The sequence below is a fragment of the Sinohyriopsis cumingii genome, chromosome 11, assembly GCF_028554795.1.
Source record: "Sinohyriopsis cumingii isolate HCF-2022 chromosome 11, ASM2855479v2, whole genome shotgun sequence".
In the NCBI taxonomy this organism is placed as follows: domain Eukaryota; kingdom Metazoa; phylum Mollusca; class Bivalvia; order Unionida; family Unionidae; genus Sinohyriopsis; species Sinohyriopsis cumingii.
In genome coordinates, this window is record NC_142971.1 from 95567157 (window position 1) to 95588369 (window position 21213).

The 21213-nt window shown below is 32.5% G+C and overlaps 1 protein-coding gene across 3 annotated transcripts in view; it reads right to left on the reverse strand.

Annotated features, from left to right (window-relative positions):
• The window catches only part of LOC149789048 (uncharacterized), a 235513-nt gene that overhangs the window by 163199 nt on the left and 51101 nt on the right, over positions 1–21213 (reverse strand). For all 3 annotated transcript variants that reach the window (XM_089975233.1, XM_089975235.1, XM_089975234.1), the window contains one exon: positions 16134–16319. In XM_089975233.1, the coding sequence (XP_089831359.1) occupies positions 16134–16319 (186 nt within the window). The remainder of the gene's footprint in view (positions 1–16133; positions 16320–21213) is intronic.

Genomic DNA, 21213 nt, shown 5'->3' on the forward strand with positions numbered 1-21213 from the left:
CACCATGAAGATAGGAATCCCAATAGGGTATTATGTATGTTTGACAACACATCATGCTAATAATGGGCCATGATCTTCACCATGAAGATAGGAACCCAAATAAGGTATTATGTATGTTTGAAAGCACATCATGCTAATAATGGGCTATGATCTTTACCATGAAGATAGGAACCCCAATAGGGTATTATGTATGTTTGACAGTACATCATGCTAATAATGGGCCATGATCTTCACCATGAAGATAGGAACCCCAATAAGGTATTATGTATGTTTGAAAGCACATCATGCTAATAATGGGCCATGATCTTTACCATGAAGATAGGAACCCCAATAGGGTATTATGTATGTTTGACAGCACATCGTGCTAATAATGGGCCATGATCTTCACCATGAAGATAGGAACCCGAATAAGGTATTATGTATGTTTGAAAGCACATCGCACTAATAATGGGTCATGATCTTCACCATGAAGATTGGAATCCCAATAGGGTATTATGTATGTTTGACAACACATCATGCTAATAATGGGCCATGATCTTTACCATGAAGATAGGAACCCCAATAGGGTATTATGTATGTTTGAAAGCACATCACACTAATAATTGGTCATGATCTTTACATGAAGATAGGAACCCCAATAGGGTATTATGTATGTTTGACAGCACATTGTGCTAATAATGGGCCATGATCTTTACCATGAAGATAGGAATCCCAATAGGGTATTATGTATGTCTGAGTGCACATCAGCATAACACTGGCTATATGGTGCCAATTAAAAGTTGATTTAAAAATGTAGATGTTAATAACCTCACAAAACATTTTATGAATATAGAACATTCTATATAAATGTAAACATAAACTATAAAAAGACTAAAAAGAAAAGATGTAAATTTCTGTAAAATGTATATGAAAATAAAAGATAATGGTTACAAGTATAAAATCCTAAAATATGCTATAAAAATCTTTATATAAACCACATTTTCTCAAAACATGCAAGTTCCTTAATTAAGAACATTAAAAAAATATTCTGTCTCATAGAATGGAAGTTGATAGACTAGACAAGAGTGCATTCCAGTCAGTGGAAAGTGAAAGTATGGACCCCATCTCGAGCACAGTTACTTATCTCTGACATACGAGAGCGGTATTATATAACACACACCCAAACCACTAAGGTTTTAAACTTATAGAGTAACACACCGCATTCTCGACAAAATTCAAAAACAAAACAAAAATCCCATCAAGGGAGAAATAGAACAACTGGGTTATAAAGTTGATTTAGAGCTAAGTCCCAACACGTAAACAAATATAGCAAACAAAACAAATAGCACCAACATATAGCACTCATGGGACATAGGGGACCTGTAGCAAGGTCACTTAAAAAGAACTAAGGGAGGAAACCCGGAAAAGGTAACAGAAACCTTATTCGGACGTACAACCCTATAGATACACTAGGGCCAATTTTAGAAATACCCCGATCGAAATTTCTAAATTCAAACTTAGATTTGAAATTTTAAATTCCTTTAAAAACAATAACAGATACAACACATCTATGGGGGAAAACACAAACACATAAACAATTTCCTCTTTGGTTAAGTGGGGGGGGGGCATCTGTCTGGTGCCCCCCCCCCCAAAAAAAAGTGGAAAGTGACAGGGTATACATTCCTGTCATGGTTCTTCATCCTTCAGTAGATACAAATAAGTCAGGTAAAACAAAATCACACTAACATGATTTCAGACATAGCATAGTCATTGCATGGCTTTTGAAGTTTTCCAATAATTTCACAAATTTCTTGAAGTAGCTTTAGTGCCCAAATAAACAAGAGTTTATTAAAAATTAATAATTTTATAATTTGGGAAGATGTGTTGTGCTCTTGAAAAACAAATGTCTTATTACTGCTTCTTGCTTATTTTTGATAGATGTAAACTCCTAAATATAGCTGATAATAAAGCCATTAAGCTTTGTGTTTGTCTTCAGTGTGCATCCTGTGTAAAATCGTTGCTCATTCCAAGGTAAACAATAGCCAGCAGATGGTTTCTCAATCTATCATACACAACCAAGCACCAAGCAATGCACTAGTCTCAAACATTTCTCACTGGAATTTAAAAATCAATTAATTTACCTACATATTTAAAGGGGACAATAATGCCATTATTAAAATAAGTTTGTCACCCAAATTGTCAGACACAATTTCGATCACTGTCATATACATGTATTTCTCCACCCCTTCATCTTACCAAGTTGATAAAAATGTATCTAAAATTCTATAGAAATATCTTTCATGAAAGTTTTGACACTATGTCAATACCGATATGCTTAAAATACAGACATCAGCTTCAAATCTTTCAGATATGCATAGGCCACATACTATTGTAATGCAAAAACTACATGTAGTGTTGTTCAACTGATTGGAACAGAACCATTTAAGTTGTGGGGTAAGCAATTTGTTGTTATAATAAATATACTACTCCACAATTTTGCTCTGCAGCAGTGCACAGTAGGTGTTAAATTATTGTAAGGACTTTTAAATTTATTTTTTCCTGTCATTTAGAGATTGACTCCAGTGCTTTTTATCTTTACAAATGAAACTGAATGCTTTACTTCCAAACTAGGTTGTTGTTGTAGGGCTTAATGCCATTTTTCAGCACAAGATAGGCTATACATGGTGGCCAGTATAAATGGAAGCCGGAAGAACCTGGGAAAACCCTGGAAAGAACCACTGACCCATGAGGAGCTACTGGCAAGCTTTCTCACATACCCACACTGGCTGAACCTGACACTTGAACCCATGCAGACAGAGGTAAGATGGCAATGATCTGTAACAGTGAGCGCTTTAGACCACTCGGCACTCTGGGCCCCTCATACTAGGTCGACCTGGAAGATATGATTCCCAATGTGGTAGGAATCAAACCTTCTAATGATGATGTATGAGAATATTACGTTTCATCCCTTAATTTCAAACTGCCCTAATGTTTTGGAGTGGAATGAAAAGTGTGATGGAAAACTGCAAATAATTATGACCTTGACCTTGAAAATAGACTGCCCAATGTGGTATGTTACATGCAGTCTAATGAGGATGTAAAATTATACCAATTTTCATGTCTTACTCCCAAGTAGTTTTGTTATAGAGCAGAATGGGAAGTGACAGAAAACTTACAATATTGAGCTGTGACCTTGACCGTGAAAATAGAATCCCCACTGTGATACCTGACATGCCTTCCAATGATGACATATAATTACACCAAGTTTTATTCCTTAATCTCAAACAGCTTGAAAGTTATAAAACTTAAATTAGTAAAATAATAAAATAATAAAATAGAGATCAACAGTCATACATATAATTATATTGTTATAAAGGATATATAATATATCAATTTAAATTATACAATTTTATATAGTGCATTGGTGTTAAGTCCATTAGGATACAAAGTATCTAACTTATGAATCCAATAAGTTTCTTTTATGAGTCTATTCATGTCACCATGCATAATATATATTGGCATAAAAGAAAAATCAAGTAGAGAGTGATTATTGGTGTTAAAGTGTGTTGAAATATTAGAAGAAAACTGAGGATCTCTATAATTTTTTATATGAAAGCGATGATTATTCATTCTCTTAAAAACTTGATGAAGTGTTTGCATGCTACATTTTTGTACAGGTTATCAAATAAATCACATCAGTTGATATGCAGTTAGTGTTATCATGTAGAGAAAATACCTATTTTGTATTAGTACATGTACTACTGAAAGAAGTTGTTGTTGTTGTTGTTGTTATAGGGTTTAATGCCATTTTTCAGCACAAGATAGGCTATACATGGCAGCCAGTATTAATGGTGGAGGAAGAACCGGGAAAACCCGAAAAGAACCAAAGACCCACGAGAAGCTACCAGCAAGCTTTCTCATATATCCACATTTGCCGAGCCTGAGACTCAAACCCATGCAGACAGAGGTGAGATGGCAGTGATCCATGATGGAGAGTGCTTTAGACCATTCGGCCACTCGGGGCCCCACTGAAAGAAGTATTTTCTCTTATGTTTGCACATTGAGAGCACCAGTGTCTGTTACATTTAGATGATGAAAAGTGCATTTATTTTTTTCTGTCTGTTTAGTTCTAATTAAATATCTTGCAAATTCTTGGGTCTTCTATAAGCGAGAATTGGTTTAATTTCGTAAAGTGATTTTATGCTGGTTTTTTTGGATAAATTTAGGAGACAATAATATTTATTAATTATACAACCAGTATTAGGTAATGAAGGATTATATTCTATTGTGAAACAAATTTACATCTCTCTCTATTTTACATTCTGCTGTGTTTAAAGCCTCATGTTGAGCAACATTACAGGCTTTGTTTAGCACAGAGTCAATTATATATGTAGGATAATTTCTATTTTGGAAATATGTTTGTAATTTATTCAAAGAATTTTGTAATTGACAATCATCTGAAATAATGCGTCGGTATCTTTTGGCCTGGCTATATGGTATACTGTTTTTACATGACATAGGATGACATGAAGAATATTCCACAAATTGGTGGATATTAGTTTCCTTGATATGAATATTTGTAGAGATAGTGTTATCAATATTTTTTATTCTATTTACATCTAAAAATGAAACATGCTTACTAGATGCAGTATAAGTAAATTTAATCATCGGGTGAAAATGATTTAGGTGATCAATAAATTTTTTCAGTTCTTCAATTGAATCGTTCCAGAAAATAAATATGTCATCTAAAAATCTGAACCAAACAGATGGATTAAACTTTTCGTTTTGAAGAAAATCTTTTTCTAATTTACCCATGAAAGGGAAGTGTATGAAGGAGCCATATACTACCCATTGCTGTACCCAATATTCGTATGTAATTCATATTATTAAATTGAAAATAATTGTTTTCCAATATAAGTTTTATTATTTTACAAGTATCTTCACTAGTGTGCTATTATTAGGATTGTTATCAATAAAATATTTACATGCTTCAATAACATCTGCATACAGAATGTTGGTATATAATGATGTTACATCTAATGATACAAGGATTGAGTTATCAGGTAGTTGTTGAATAGACTTTAACTTCCCAATGTATTCAGTAGTATCTTTAATGTATGAAGGAATGATTTCACTAAAGGTTGTAAAACATTATCAATAAATTTGGGTAGGTTTTCAGTATATGAATTATAACCTGATCTAATGGGTCATCCTGGATACTTCAAAGGTAAATTTTCGGCATTTGTGTTGTTTTTTATCACAGTTATGGAAAACTTAAGATGTTGGGTCATGACCTTGACCTTAATGACAGGACCTCCATGATTTTTTTTTGTTGTTGTTGTGGGGTTTAACGCCATTTTTCAGCACACGATAGGCTATATATGGCGGCCAGTATTAATGGTGGAGGAAGAACCCGGGAAAACCCCGGAAAGAACCACCGACCCACGAGAAGCTACTGGCAAGCTTTCTCACATACCCACATTGGCTGAATCTTAGACTCGAACCGACGCAGGAAGAGGTGAGATGGCAGTGATCCGTAATGAAGAGCGCTTTAGACCACTCGGCCACTCAGGGCCCCAGGACCTCCATGAAAAATGCAACATGTTTTCTAACAATGTACAACAACTTTCATCCCTTAATTTCCAATGATTTAGAAGTTATAGACCAGAAACAAAATCATTAAGGATGGTGGACTAATGGACTAACATATATATGTGTATGTACATGAGTGTGTGTATTTATGTGTGTGTGTTTGTGTGTGCATGCATATGTACATGTATGCATATGCATGAAAATTAATATTGTGGCCCTAGACATTGGTGAAACTTAATGTAAAAACTTTCAAGGGAGATAAAACAATCTGTGGCAAAAACAACATTGATATCCCTAATTATTAAATATATTTAATAATTTGTCATTTCACATTCTGCATTTGCTGCTTTAGTGTTAATTTGATCTTTCCATGATTAAATGGTTTCCTCTGAAACTATTTATATTTATTTTAAAAAATTCAGAAAAATATGTTGTTGAATTTCACCCAGCATCAGTATTTAATCCACTCTACTATTTTTAAACCTTGATTACAAAAACCAGAATGTGGATGGCAACTCCAATATGTATGTATGTATGTATGTATGTATGTATGTATGTATGTATGTATGTATGTACGTACATACGTATGTATGTATGTATGTATGTATGTATGTATGTATGTATGTATGTATGTATGTATGTATGTATGTATGTATGTATGTATGTATAGGGTTTAAAAGCACATTTGCACAATACGGGCTGTCTGGTACCAATTAAAAGGTAAGTTATAAAAATGTAAAGACAAGAATTGCAAAACAGAAAAACTTTAAAAAGATAAACCTTTCTAAATGAAATAGGGCTGAAAAAGTTGGCACATTCCTTAAATGTTTACCTTCATAAATTAACTTAACCATAACTGTTTGATCACAGTCTAACATACTGTATCGAAAGTAAACTAAAGACAGTCTAACGTCCTGTATGGAAAGTAAACTAAAGACAGTCTAACGTCCTGTATGGAAAGTAAACTAAAGAACTGCATCATAATGAAAGCTACCAGATTCTAAAATCTAGCAAAACTTACACATTACATTAACTGGCACAAAGATATTTCATGCTTGCACTTGCATGAGCTTTAAGAATACATTCCACCTTGAGCTATTTTGTCATATTCTCCAGCATTTCATGCAATAACCAGCGGGAATAAGGCCGAATGTCAGGATCAATCCAATGCAAAATGTTAACCATGAATATTGCCAACATTAAATGACAGACACAAGACCATAAGACACCTGCACTGTCAAAGTAAAAAAAATGGGTTTGTTTGTGAATGTGTGTATATGTGTATGAGTGAAGATGGTATTGAAATTATTCTGTATCATTTCTTAGAATAGCACATAATGGTATATACATGCATAGCAGATGTATCACAATGTTTGAACTCATGTTCAAAGTTTGCTTCTGGGAAAAAGTCAGGGAATGAGACATTCACATTTTCCATTTGCATATAATTTTTTTGTTCAGCTTACTAATTATGTTTTGATTATGGGCCAAGGAAGGGTTGAAGTCATTTAACTGGATACCAAGTTTTGTAACTAGTTGCCACTAATATTTAAATCTTTACATACCAGAAATAAACAAATACATGTGATACAACAGATAAAAGATAGAAGGTCAATATATCAAGACTATGTAAGAAGTCCATAAAATAAAAAATAGAAGGTCAATATATCAAGACTATGTAAGAAGTCTATAAAATAAAAGATTGAAGGTCAATATATCAAGACTATGTAAAGGAGTCTATAAAATAAAAGATTGAAGGTCAATATATCAAGACTATGTAAGAAGTCCATAAAATAAAAGATAGAAGGTCAATATATCAAGACTATGTAAGAAGTCTATAAAATAAAAGATTGAAGGTCAATATATCAAGACTATGTAAGAAGTCTATAAAATAAAAGATTGAAGGTCAATATATCAAGACTATGTAAGAAGTCCATAAAATAAAAGATAGAAGGTCAATATATCAAGACTATGTAAGAAGTCTATAAAATAAAAGATTGAAGGTCAATATATCAAGACTATGTAAGAAGTCTACAAAATAAAAGATAGAAGGTCAATATATCAAGACTATGTAAGAAGTCTATAAAATAAAAGATAGGTCAATATATCAAGACTATGTAAGAAGTCTATAAAATAAAAGATAGAAGGTCAATATATCAAGACTATGTAAGAAGTCTATAAAATAAAAGATAGAAGGTCAATATATCAAGACTATGTAAGAAGTCTATAAAATAAAAGATTGAAGGTCAATATATCAAGACTATGTAAGAAGTCCATAAAATAAAAGATAGAAGGTCAATATATCAAGACTATGTAAGAAGTCTATAAAATAAAAGATAGAAGGTCAATATATCAAGACTATGTAAGAAGTCCATAAAATAAAAAATAGAAGGTCAATATATCAAGACTATGTAAGAAGTCTATAAAATAAAAGATAGAAGGTCAATATATCAAGACTATGTAAGAAGTCTATAAAATAAAAGATAGAAGGTCAATATATCAAGACTATGTAAGAAGTCTATAAAATAAAAGATTGAAGGTCAATATATCAAGACTATGTAAGAAGTCTATAAAATAAAAGATAGAAGGTCAATATATCAAGACTATGTAAGAAGTCTATAAAATAAAAGATAGAAGGTCAATATATCAAGACTATGTAAGAAGTCTATAAAATAAAAGATTGAAGGTCAATATATCAAGACTATGTAAGAAGTCTATAAAATAAAAGATAGAAGGTCAATATATCAAGACTATGTAAGAAGTCTATAAAATAAAAGATAGAAGGTCAATATATCAAGACTATGTAAGAAGTCTATAAAATAAAAGATAGAAGGTCAATATATCAAGACTATGTAAGAAGTCTATAAAATAAAAGATAGAAGGTCAATATATCAAGACTATGTAAGAAGTCTATAAAATAAAAGATTGAAGGTCAATATATCAAGACTATGTAAGAAGTCTATAAAATAAAAGATAGAAGGTCAATATATCAAGACTATGTAAGAAGTCTATAAAATAAAAGATTGAAGGTCAATATATCAAGACTATGTAAGAAGTCTATAAAATAAAAGATAGAAGGTCAATATATCAAGACTATGTAAGAAGTCTATAAAATAAAAGATAGAAGGTCAATATATCAAGACTATGTAAGAAGTCTATAAAATAAAAGATAGAAGGTCAATATATCAAGACTATGTAAGAAGTCTATAAAATAAAAGATTGAAGGTCAATATATCAAGACTATGTAAGAAGTCTATAAAATAAAAGATAGAAGGTCAATATATCAAGACTATGTAAGAAGTCTATAAAATAAAAGATAGAAGGTCAATATATCAAGACTATGTAAGAAGTCTATAAAATAAAAGATAGAAGGTCAATATATCAAGACTATGTAAGAAGTCTATAAAATAAAAGATAGAAGGTCAATATATCAAGACTATGTAAGAAGTCTATAAAATAAAAGATTGAAGGTCAATATATCAAGACTATGTAAGAAGTCTATAAAATAAAAGATAGAAGGTCAATATATCAAGACTATGTAAGAAGTCTATAAAATAAAAGATAGAAGGTCAATATATCAAGACTATGTAAGAAGTCTATAAAATAAAAGATTGAAGGTCAATATATCAAGACTATGTAAAGGAGTCTATAAAATAAAAAATAGAAAGTCAATATATCAAGACGATTTAAGGAGTCTATAAAATAAAAGATAGAAGGTCAATATATCAAGACTATGTAAGAAGTCTATAAAATAAAAGATAGAAGGTCAATATATCAAGACTATGTAAGAAGTCTATAAAATAAAAGATAGAAGGTCAATATATCAAGACTATGCAAGAAGTCTATAAAATAAAAGATAGAAGGTCAATATATCAAGACTATGTAAGGAGTCTATAAAATAAAAGATAGAAGGTCAATATATCAAGACTATGTAAGAAGTCTATAAAATAAAAGATTGAAGGTCAATATATCAAGACTATGTAAGAAGTCTATAAAATAAAAGATTGAAGGTCAATATATCAAGACTATGTAAGAAGTCTACAAAATAAAAGATTGAAGGTCAATATATCAAGACTATGTAAGAAGTCTATAAAATAAAAGATAGAAGGTCAATATATCAAGACTATGTAAGAAGTCTATAAAATAAAAGATAGAAGGTCAATATATCAAGACTATGTAAGAAGTCTATAAAATAAAAGATTGAAGGTCAATATATCAAGACTATGTAAGAAGTCTATAAAATAAAAGATAGAAGGTCAATATATCAAGACTATGTAAGAAGTCTATAAAATAAAAGATTGAAGGTCAATATATCAAGACTATGTAAGAAGTCTATAAAATAAAAGATAGAAGGTCAATATATCAAGACTATGTAAGAAGTCTATAAAATAAAAGATAGAAGGTCAATATATCAAGACTATGTAAGAAGTCTATAAAATAAAAGATAGAAGGTCAATATATCAAGACTATGTAAGAAGTCTATAAAATAAAAGATAGGTCAATATATCAAGACTATGTAAGAAGTCTATAAAATAAAAGATAGAAGGTCAATATATCAAGACTATGTAAGAAGTCTATAAAATAAAAGATAGAAGGTCAATATATCAAGACTATGTAAGAAGTCTATAAAATAAAAGATTGAAGGTCAATATATCAAGACTATGTAAGAAGTCCATAAAATAAAAGATAGAAAGTCAATATATCAAGACTATGTAAGAAGTCTATAAAATAAAAGATTGAAGGTCAATATATCAAGACTATGTAAAGGAGTCTATAAAATAAAAAATAGAAAGTCAATATATCAAGACGATTTAAGGAGTCTATAAAATAAAAGATATACCATATATACTTGCTTATAAGACAAGTCAAAATACAAACAACAAAGATCCAGATCTGCTGTAGCATTATGCGACTGCAGGTCTGGGTCTGTGCAGTTAACTTTTCTTATAAGCAAGTATATATGGCAGTAACAAGAAAATCCTTAAAATATAGTGAACATTTGTTATATATAAATCATTTTCAAATAATTTTCCAAGATATTCTTCAGCTGTACATTATTATAAAGGTTCTAATAGAATTCAAAACAAGATGTCTGTCTCACAAGGTTAAAGCTGATACACTCAACAAGAATTTGTCCTACTGTCAGTGGACTTTAGCAAGGAGTGCATTCTGGTCATGATTTACCCTTCAGGAAGTATGCACCAAAACCTGTCAACATGAGTAAATAGAGCATGTTCTATATAACCCCAGGACAGAAGACATTTTCTCCTACATATTAAATCATATGATTAAAGATTTACATGTTAATAAACAGTTAATGCTTCACACAGTAAAACTGTACCTGGTCCTTATTGATACTAAGCATCATACATTTACCTACAGGTACTAGAGTGTCACCAATTAGAATTTCTTACTCCACTTTAAGACTAAGAAGCAATCATCACTAGTCCAAAGCACAAGGTACAATGAGGAATCAAGAATTATGTCACACAATAACATGACTAGTAATTTTTTTATGCATAAGTAGAAGGCAGAAATACAGAGAAACTGCTTTTACTACAGAGCTCAATATTTTGTAACTAATAAAAAAGATGTGGTTCTTAAGTGGTCAGGGTTATTATACAGAACTTTTTTAAACAAAATTAAATTAAATCCAGCAGTACTAAATTGCCCTCAGGAAGAAGAAATTGATGCAAACCTCAATCTTTGTGAGGAAGTAGAAATTGCAGTTATGTCACTAAATAAAGGAAAGTCAGCTGACATTGACAACATACCAGTAGAGCTCATTCAAGCAAGAGAAAAGGTAGTCACAGTCCTGACAACAATCTGCAACAAGATATGGCAGACAGGAGACTGGCCCACTACATGGACTCAATCCTTGGGCATCATGCTCCTCAAGAAAGGAAACCCACAGCTAAGCCAAAACTACAGAACCATCAGTCTCATCAGTCACCCAATCAAAGTCATGCTGAAGATAATTCTCAACAGACTAAAGCCTCAAGTAGAGAAAAGTATTGCTGAAGAGCAGGCAGGCTTCTGAGCATGAAGGAGCACCACAGAATAAATCTTCAATCTCAGACTCCTTTGCAACACATACCTTGAGCATCAGCAGAATCTATACCATGTCTTTATAGATTTCAAAAAGGCCTTTGATAGGGTATGGCATGCGGCCTTATGGGCAACTATGAGGAAGTACAACATCAGCTCAAACATGGTGCAGGTTGTTGAGCACTTCTATGACAAAGACACCAGTGCTGTCATCATCAATGGCAGCAGAGGAAATTGGTTTTGAAGTCAGACAGGGATGTATACTATCACCTACACTCTTCAACATTTTTCTGGAAAGTATCATTAAGGATGCCTTGCATGACCACAAAGGCACTGTCAGCATAGGAGGAAGAACATCAACAACCTTTGCTTTGCAGATGATATTGATGGTTTAGAAGGATATGAAAAAGAACTGGCTGACTTGGTTGAGCACCTTGACACACTCTCCACAGCATATGGTAGGGAGATTAGTGCACAAAAAAAAAAAAACGGATGACGAACAACATCAGTGGCATCAGTGCAGAAATAAAGATCAGTGGATAGAAGCTGGAAAGAGTCACAATCTTCATATTTGGGATAAATTATCACAGATGGGGGCTCCAAACCAGAACTACTTTGGAGGATTGCCCAGACAACAGCAGCAATAACAAGGTTGAGACCAATACAGAAAGATAACAACACTGCTTTTGGTTCCAAAATAAGACTGATGCACACATTTGTCATATCCATCTTTCTGTATGATTGTGAAACATGGACGTTCATATCAGATCTACAAAGAAAGATTCAAACCTTTGAAATGAGATGCTACTGCAAGATCTTGGGCATCTCATACATTGACCATGTAACCAACTAATAAGTCCACAACAGGATCTAATGAGCCATTGGATCCTTTGGAGACCTCTTGACCACTGTAAAAATGTGTAAGCTGAAGTGGTATGGTTGTGACTCAAGGTCATCTGGACTGGCAAAAACAATCTTGCAAGGCACAGTGCAAGGGTACAGAAGAAGAGACAGACAGAAAAAGAGATGGGAAGACAACATTAAGGAGTAGATAGTCATGGGATTTTGAGGTTCCCAAAGGGCAGCAGAGAACAGGGAAAGATGGAGAGAATTGGTTGTAAAGTCAACTGTGGTGCCCCAATGACCTCTTGGGTTAAGGATTGATGATGATGATGATGATGATGATGATGATGATGATGATGATTGATGATGATGATGATGATGATGAAATTGTGTTGATAACATTTTTGGACATTACCACCAGTGTTGAAGACTTACCATGTATTTGCCCACTGGTCTTATGGGGGGGGGGGGGCATGGTGAGATCACTTCCTTTCAAGCATGATTATTCTTATTGTGTAGTGTAATATTCCCAAAATAAACATAGGCCAGATTTCCTGATGATAAATTTCCATGAATATAGTTATAATTATCGATATTAAATCTTTATTATGCAAAATGGATTACAACCAAGAAAACAATTACAAATTTAACCCAATAGTTAGCTATATAGCTTATTTAATTAACTTACTGCTACTTACATTGCTTTACTTATCTACAGCATGTGGTTATTGTACTAGCATACTTAATTTCATACATTATATGCTTACTGTACTAACATACTTAAATCTACAGCATGTGCTTATTGTACTAACATACTTAAATCTACAGCATGTGCTTGCTGTACTAAAATAGTTAATTTCATATATATTTGTATATTTTACAGAGTAGCTTTTCTCAGTCTCACTTCCAGTAAACCAAATGTGTCAGTATTCAGGTATAATTTCTCAAAACTGGTTTCCATGGACTTGTTACGGTGTACAAGAAAGAAGAACTAGATAAACACAGTGTCAGGACTAATACTATTTAACTACAGTACGTATTCTGAAATGAACTGTAAGATGCTTAATTTTCTTGAATGGGATGAAATCATACAGTCAGCCATTGTGAAGGAGCAAAGTCATTTAATGCAATTTAAGCTTCTTAAAGTTACAATACATTTTTTTAGTCCAAAATCAAACTTAAACCAAATGTTCCAAAATTTCTCAACACTCAACTCTGTAATTTCTGTAAAATTTGTGGAAAAAAGTAGTTAAAACTGTTACTTTTGCTGCTGTAATTATAAGTAGAAATCAATAAGGTAACAGCTGGACACATTTTAACATAAACAAAAGCCGTAATTGGGCTTGAGATTGCTCACATGGCAGACACCTGTCTAACAGTCAAATGCAATGGAAACTGGCAAAGGATGACAGTGTCATAATTTCTTTAAATTCTGTGGATTGGTTATGGACACAGCTGTTTGAAAACTTTCACCATTTGTTTTATCTTCACACGTGTTTTACAAAAGACTAGCATCATTTGTACAAAACTTGAAATATCTTTATGCCAGGATGTTCTTTGTCAAATCTGGTTGAAACTGGTTTGGTGATGTTGGGAGATACAAAACAGCAACCACTGACTACCAGATAGACATTTCAAAATGGATAAAGGGTCATACCACAAGCTTATTTAGCTTTTGCTGAGTGCTATTTTTAGTGATGGCAGCCATATTCAGAGGTAGATTAGCATTATTTGCAACAAAATATGGAAGAACTTCAGGCCTTCTGCATCCTGTCAAATTTGGTCTAATTTTATTAAGTGTTGTTTTGAGGATAAGTTGTTTCAAGTTTTTATTTTTTTATTTTTAGTAATAGCATCCTGATTTGATAGTGGGTCAGCATGATTTGTATAATCTGATATTGGATCAACATTATTTGTATCAGTATATAACTGATTAGCATCATTTGCATAAATTTGAAAGGTCTTCATGTCAGAATGCTCTCTGCCAAGCAAAACTGGTTAAATTGGTTTAGTACTTTTTTTCAGATGAAGTTGGAAATAGCAAATACTGATGAACAGATTGTGCATGATGGATAACACATTAAGTATGCCACCTATGCATGATGGATAACACATGATGTATGCCACCTATGCATGATGGATAACACATGATGTATGTCACCTATGCATGATGAATAACACATGATGTGTGCCACCTATGCATGATGGATAACACATGATGTATGCCACCTATGCATGATGGATAACACATGATGTATGCCACCTATAGATGATGGATAACGCATGATGAATGCAGGACTATATACCATAAGCTCACTTAGTGTCATGACCAGGAGAGCTTAAAACTTATTTGGCAATAATACTTATATTTTTCCTGTATTAACCTGAACTTCTGGTATTTTTAGCACTTTTTAATTTTTAAATATTTGCACATTGCTCCATTCATTGAACATTTAATTTTGTAAACTGCCAATTAAAGAGTTTAAGTTACTTTAAAAATGACTACTAATATCCCCCCCCCCTCTCCCTCTCAATATTCTTTTTAAATTAGAAAAAATTAGGAGTAATTTAAATGAGTAATATTTATGTTGGTTTTCCTAGTTCCATGGTTGTTACTTTGGAAAACAGGTGAGATATAAAAAATTAATATGAGTAAAAGCTTTCATATATAAATTCTCTCCATTTTGCACACACACACACACATGTACATTTTTTATTACTTAATTGAAGGAGTTATGGAAATAATAATTCAGTAATTTTGCTCAATTGTTCATTAGATAATGTAAAGGATATCAGTGTATGACATGTATAATAGGACTTACATTTTGAAATAATAAGCAGTTCCATGTATTTTATGTTATGAGCTAAAATATTAGTCTGATCTTAAATGAGATCATGTACTAAAGCAGTAACATTATTTTTATGTGACTAAATATAGGACACTTGGAATTGCTGTTTGTTCATATAATATTTCAATGTTGTTAAGTGTGTCTTGCCTTGATATTTTGCAATCCCTCTTTTGAAGGGTCTTTTCAGTTTCTTGACAAGCATATAACATTCATATGGAAAATGCATTAATTTTTTAAACTTTAATTAACTGATTTAAAATTAATATAATAATGTAAAATAATAGTATTGCCTCAGAAATCAATGTCATTCAAATTCAGATTATAATATTCAGTAAAGTCTGGACCAATTATTACATAAATTACATCAAACTGCCATTTGTTCATGCAAATTGTAAGTGTGGTTATGTATGTTGAATGTTAATATTTTTGTACTCTCTTTTCCACAACTCTTTCTGACAAGTATAGAACACTTATAAGCATAATATCTAAGGTTCAACTTGTAACTTTATGTTATGATAGATGCCAACATTGCTAAACATTAATCTGATTTTGAATGATGTTGCTGACTAAATAGTGCTTAAGAACGTTGGAAAGTGAAATAATTATGAAATTAGAACCAATTTGAATGGTATAATTCTTGAATAACAGAAATGTGTGTAAATTAAAACAAGGGAAACAAAAAGAAATATTTTAAGTGTTAAATTTTGTATAGATTTTACCAAAGTAACAGTTCCAAGTATGAATATATATTCATGCTTACAAGTTTTGAAGTCTCCAGACCTAGTGTTAAAATAAATAAAGAGAAATGAAAATCTTCCTTACTTTGGAATCTCTCAATTTCCTCTTGAGAGCAAGAGTGACTTGCAATACATGGAGATCCTATTTCAGATCGGCATCTGATATAAGGGGCCAGTTTCATCATATAGGCATTGGTTAAGAGCTCCCTTAAGTCGCCTTCTGTCAGGTCTGTGACCTTCAGGGTTCTCTTGCTATTTGTTGATTCAGCATCTACAATGAGAAGGTTTGATATGTGTATGAGTGAAACATTTTGAAACTCAATTATCAATAAATAAAATAGACTGATTTAATGGGTACAATCTACACACCTCAGTGTCATGGGTTATTCATAATTAAAAAAATATATTGAAATGAATTATGTTCATTTAAATTATTTTTATAGAAAATGTGCATAACAAAAGATGAACTTACAGCCTAACACAAAATTTTACCTCTGTCTGTGTGGGTTCTAGTCTAGGATTCGGCCAATGTGGGTATGTGAGAAAGCTTGCCAGTAGCTTCTCATGGGTCAGTGGTTCTTCCTGGGGTTTTCCTGGGGTTTTCCAGGGTTCTTCCTCCACCATTAATACTGGCTGCCATGCATAGCCTATCGTGTGCTGAAAAATGGCATTAAACCCAACAACAACAACAAAATTTTGCCTCTTGAGTTCCTTCTGAAGGACAAGTTTTTTGTACCAAACATTATTTTAACCTCAATTTTTCATATGTACGGTGATGGGTAAATTTGCAATACTAAAGGCATGGGTAAGTTATTCTGACCAACAGTATATCTGATACATTAGCAAAGGGATCATGAATATATGTCTGCCTATAGTAGTCCTTGTGGCACATCACTTTGTGCAGAAAACCTTTTTGCAAGTTGGGTTTGAGATTAAGCTCAAGCTGTGCCAGATCCAGAAATATTGTTTGGGACTTGTAAACAATGTGGCAAGGAAGTCTGTGGGGTGGAACTGCTGATGGGGATACTCTGAGAAAACTCCTTGAAAGCTCTTGCATTTTATTCATTTTCAATGCACAGTTTTAACCATCTGACTGCAAAGGAAACTTAATTTTGTAAATATTTTGGGTATTTCACATTCATTTGGAGGACATTGAATTTTACTGAATTTCACTCACTATTGGAGGCTGTGTGTGAAAGTAACTCAGTGAAATAAGCGGTAGAAATGTTTGTCATGCAAATATTTTATTTACAGTTTCTCCTTTTATGAGCATGAAAATATATACAGGTTGATAATTGCATTGTGATGTATCAGAGTGGACAGAATGTTATTAGATAAGTGGCAAGCTGGTACATGGACCTTGTTTGATACTGTTTAGTGGAACCCTTTGGAGCATCAAGCTCTTTAATGTGTAAAACAGGGGTCTCAAGACTACTGGAATTCATTTGGAACATTCTAAACTTTTGGACTTTTGAGAGGACATTTAGGATTATTTGGAATTTAATTCAAAATACAGTAGTGTATGTGTCTTAATTTTCACTTTCTAGGGAAATAGATTTATATGTTGATTTTACCTAACTTGTTGGTTTTGTTTTCTTTTTGTTACATAGTTTAAGACCTAGAGTCATAACAGTATCTTCAAATAAACTTTGAAGAATATAGATTAAGTAGAGTCAAAGGTCAGTCAAGCATAATAGTTTTATCACAGTGACCCAGTGTTTGCATAGATGAGTTACTATCCATGAAATGCCTCCATATACTAATTTTCATAAGTGTAGGTGAAACAGGGTCCAAGATATTGTGTGAATAAGAAACAAATGAATGACATCAACACACAAACACACATGTATGAACACATGACTGGCAAAATGCTATATCCCATCTCAAGTTCACTGATGATGAGATAAAAAGAAGTTATAATTTCAAGGCAAGAGGGCTACATAACATCTTATATCTCCTGCAAATTCACTGGCCAGAATTTGCTATGGTATTTAGGGTAGTTAATATTTTTCATAATTGAAATGGAAAAGCGAGAGCATCTCAGGTAATTTGTTAATTCATATATCTCCAACAAATAGTGTACCTATTTATATCTCATTCAACAATTTTCTTGCCCTTTTGTTCCTACAGAGCAGATATAAAAACTTAAAAGAAAGAAAGAATAAGCACTCAAAGACCATAATTTGGCATGCAGAGAAAGGCAAGTTTATATTAGCATTATATGTGATATCAATCTGGAGACCACTGATTTCAATAATTGTAAATGGCATTCAGGAAAATAATTTTCAAATATGTACAAAATATAGGAAAGTTGTTTTGATTAGGGAAATTCTTTAAAAAAACATAGCTTCCTTGATGTATTAAGATACCTTTGTACTGCTTGGGATTAAATCTTGCTAAAAAAAATACCAAAATAACTCATACTTGACAGCTGTCATGTAAAAAATTGTGCACACATAAATATAAATGCTATCATTATGTCCTTACTTATAAGTCAAATCAAACTGTACAGATCCAAATCCAGATTGTTGCATAACATGCTGGCAGATCTGGGTCTATGCAGATTGTTAGGAGTAATCAATAGAACAAACAACATATACCCTGGTCTGCCTGCACATTATATGATGGCAGATCAGAGTCTATGTTTTGTGCAGATGGTCTTGACTTATAAGTGAGTAATGATGGTATATTTTCATTGATGTGTAACATTGTTTACTTAATAAATGTGCTCCCAATAAATGTTTGCATCCATTATATGGGCAGATGAGATATTGCAAGTAAACCTGTAAATACTGTCTGGCTTAATTTGATTCCTACTTCATGAAATTTTTACACCTGAGAACATCTGCCTTCCAACTTAAATGTTTCACATGACTTGAATTAAAAAATTTCCCTATTTTATGTACTTAGCATCAAAATGAAACGGAACCATTAACAATGCTGCAATTGTATACTATTTCACTAAGGAAGTATGATAAATGTCCCTTGGTTTGCAAGAGGTCAAGTACATTTAGTTTTCATTTTCTAGTCAAATATGGGTCAGAGATTGCATTATTCATATTGCACATTTATGTAGTATCAACTTCCTCCCCCCCCCCAACTTTAGAACATTTTGAAGAAAAAAAAACAGAAAAAAACAAAACAAGAAACACCAGGCAAATGCAACAAGAAACCAGTGATGTGAAGCAACCAGGACCGTTCCCGAGCTCTCCTTCCCACTAATGACAACCAACCATTCAACTGTAAGGGACCTTTATGGACCCACAGATTGAGGCCAAATTAGCAGGGTTCCTTGAACCAATAAAAGCCTGGGGGAGGTGGCACCATTCCCTTCCCCAGGAACAACTAGCAGGATGTGGTGCAGTCAGAAAAAGTGGCACATGCACAACTGTGCACATGCCACAATAATTAAACTCAACAACAACAACAAAAATCAACTTCCTTCCAAAAGTTGTAAAATAGAGTATCAGTGAATAAACTACATGATAATATACAATAAAGTACACACACTTATCTTTGTGTCATCAGAGTCTTTTATTGACATTTTTAGAATTATCAATGTCATTATTCCATTGTTCTGTCCAAACATAGATGCAACATCAACTGTGATTTATAGGTACTATGCTGACCCAGGAGAGAAATGCATCACTTTGGACAAAATTTTCTTCTACTGAAATGATTTTTTTGTAAAAATTTCTTATGTTGTCATAACCACACACCACTTCAAGAACTACTGGCAATTGACAATAAATTTCTTATCCAATCAATATTTTTCTTAAAAGTATTAGCTATGAATTAAAAGTTTAGAATTAAAAATTGTGTTTATTTATTCGATCAGTATATTTGTTTCAAACTTGAAATACTGCAGGTCCAGGAATTTTCTTATACTTTTCAGCTGCTTCTCATTTTTTTGTCCCTGACCAAGCAAATTATTCAGGTGATGCAAAGCATTCAGGTGACCAATCTTTCAGTTATCAAAATTTTGTCATAGGTTTATAAGACTTCAAAATAAGGCTGCAACATTTACTTTAGTAAATGGTTTTGTTTAGTTTACTGACTATAAATTATATAAAATCAGTAAACATCAAATGAACATTCATGTGGTATATCAGGTATAGGCAGGTGTACATGTCCAGTTGTTCTGCCAATTTTGTTTCCATTGGTACATGTATGTACATGTATGTAGCAGTATGAGACAGTATCATGATTACCCTTATGGCATACTGCATATACTCGCTTACAAGATGAAACCAATTACAAACTGCACAGACCCTGATCTGCCATCCCACAATTTCACCAGCATATCTGTCTGTGCAGTTTGTTAGGAGTAATCAGTAAAACAAACAACAGAGACCCTGATCTGCATGCACATTCAAACAAATTCCAGAATAAAAGATATAAGACATTCAGCAGATAAAACAATAACTAACTGAGCAAGATAGAGGACGCATATTGTTATTGGCTTACATATAAGTTGCTATCATATGTAAGTTTAATTTGCAGATTGGGGAAAAGCTGAGTTTCAGATCAGATCAATTAAACAGGATTGTTTCAATTACTTATTATGTGAAATGTTTTGACAGTTTGGTAAACATTTCAGTCTTACTTCAAAACAATTAAATATGCAACACAGTGAAGGGTTATAGCAGTGTTTAATACACACATAATTACACATGCAACACAGTGAAAGGTTATATAAGTGTTAAATACACACACAATTAGACATGCAACACAGTGAAAGGTTATATAAGTGTTAAATACACACACAATTAGACATGCAACACAGTGAAGGGTTATATAAGTGTTGATTACACACACAATTAAACATGCAATACAATGAAGGGTTATATAAGTGTTTAATACACATACAATTACACATGCAACACAGTGAAGGGTTATATAAGTGTTTAGTACACACAATTAAACATGCTACACAGCAAAGGGTTATATATATGTTTAATACACACAATTAAACATGCAACACAGCAAAGGGTTATATATGTGTTTAATACACACACAATTAAACATGCAACACAGTGAATGGTTATATAAGTGTTAAATACACATACAATTACACATGCATCACAGTGAAGGGTTATACAAGTGTTTAATGCACATGCAATTAAATATGCAACACAGTGAAGGGTTATATAAGTGTGAATACA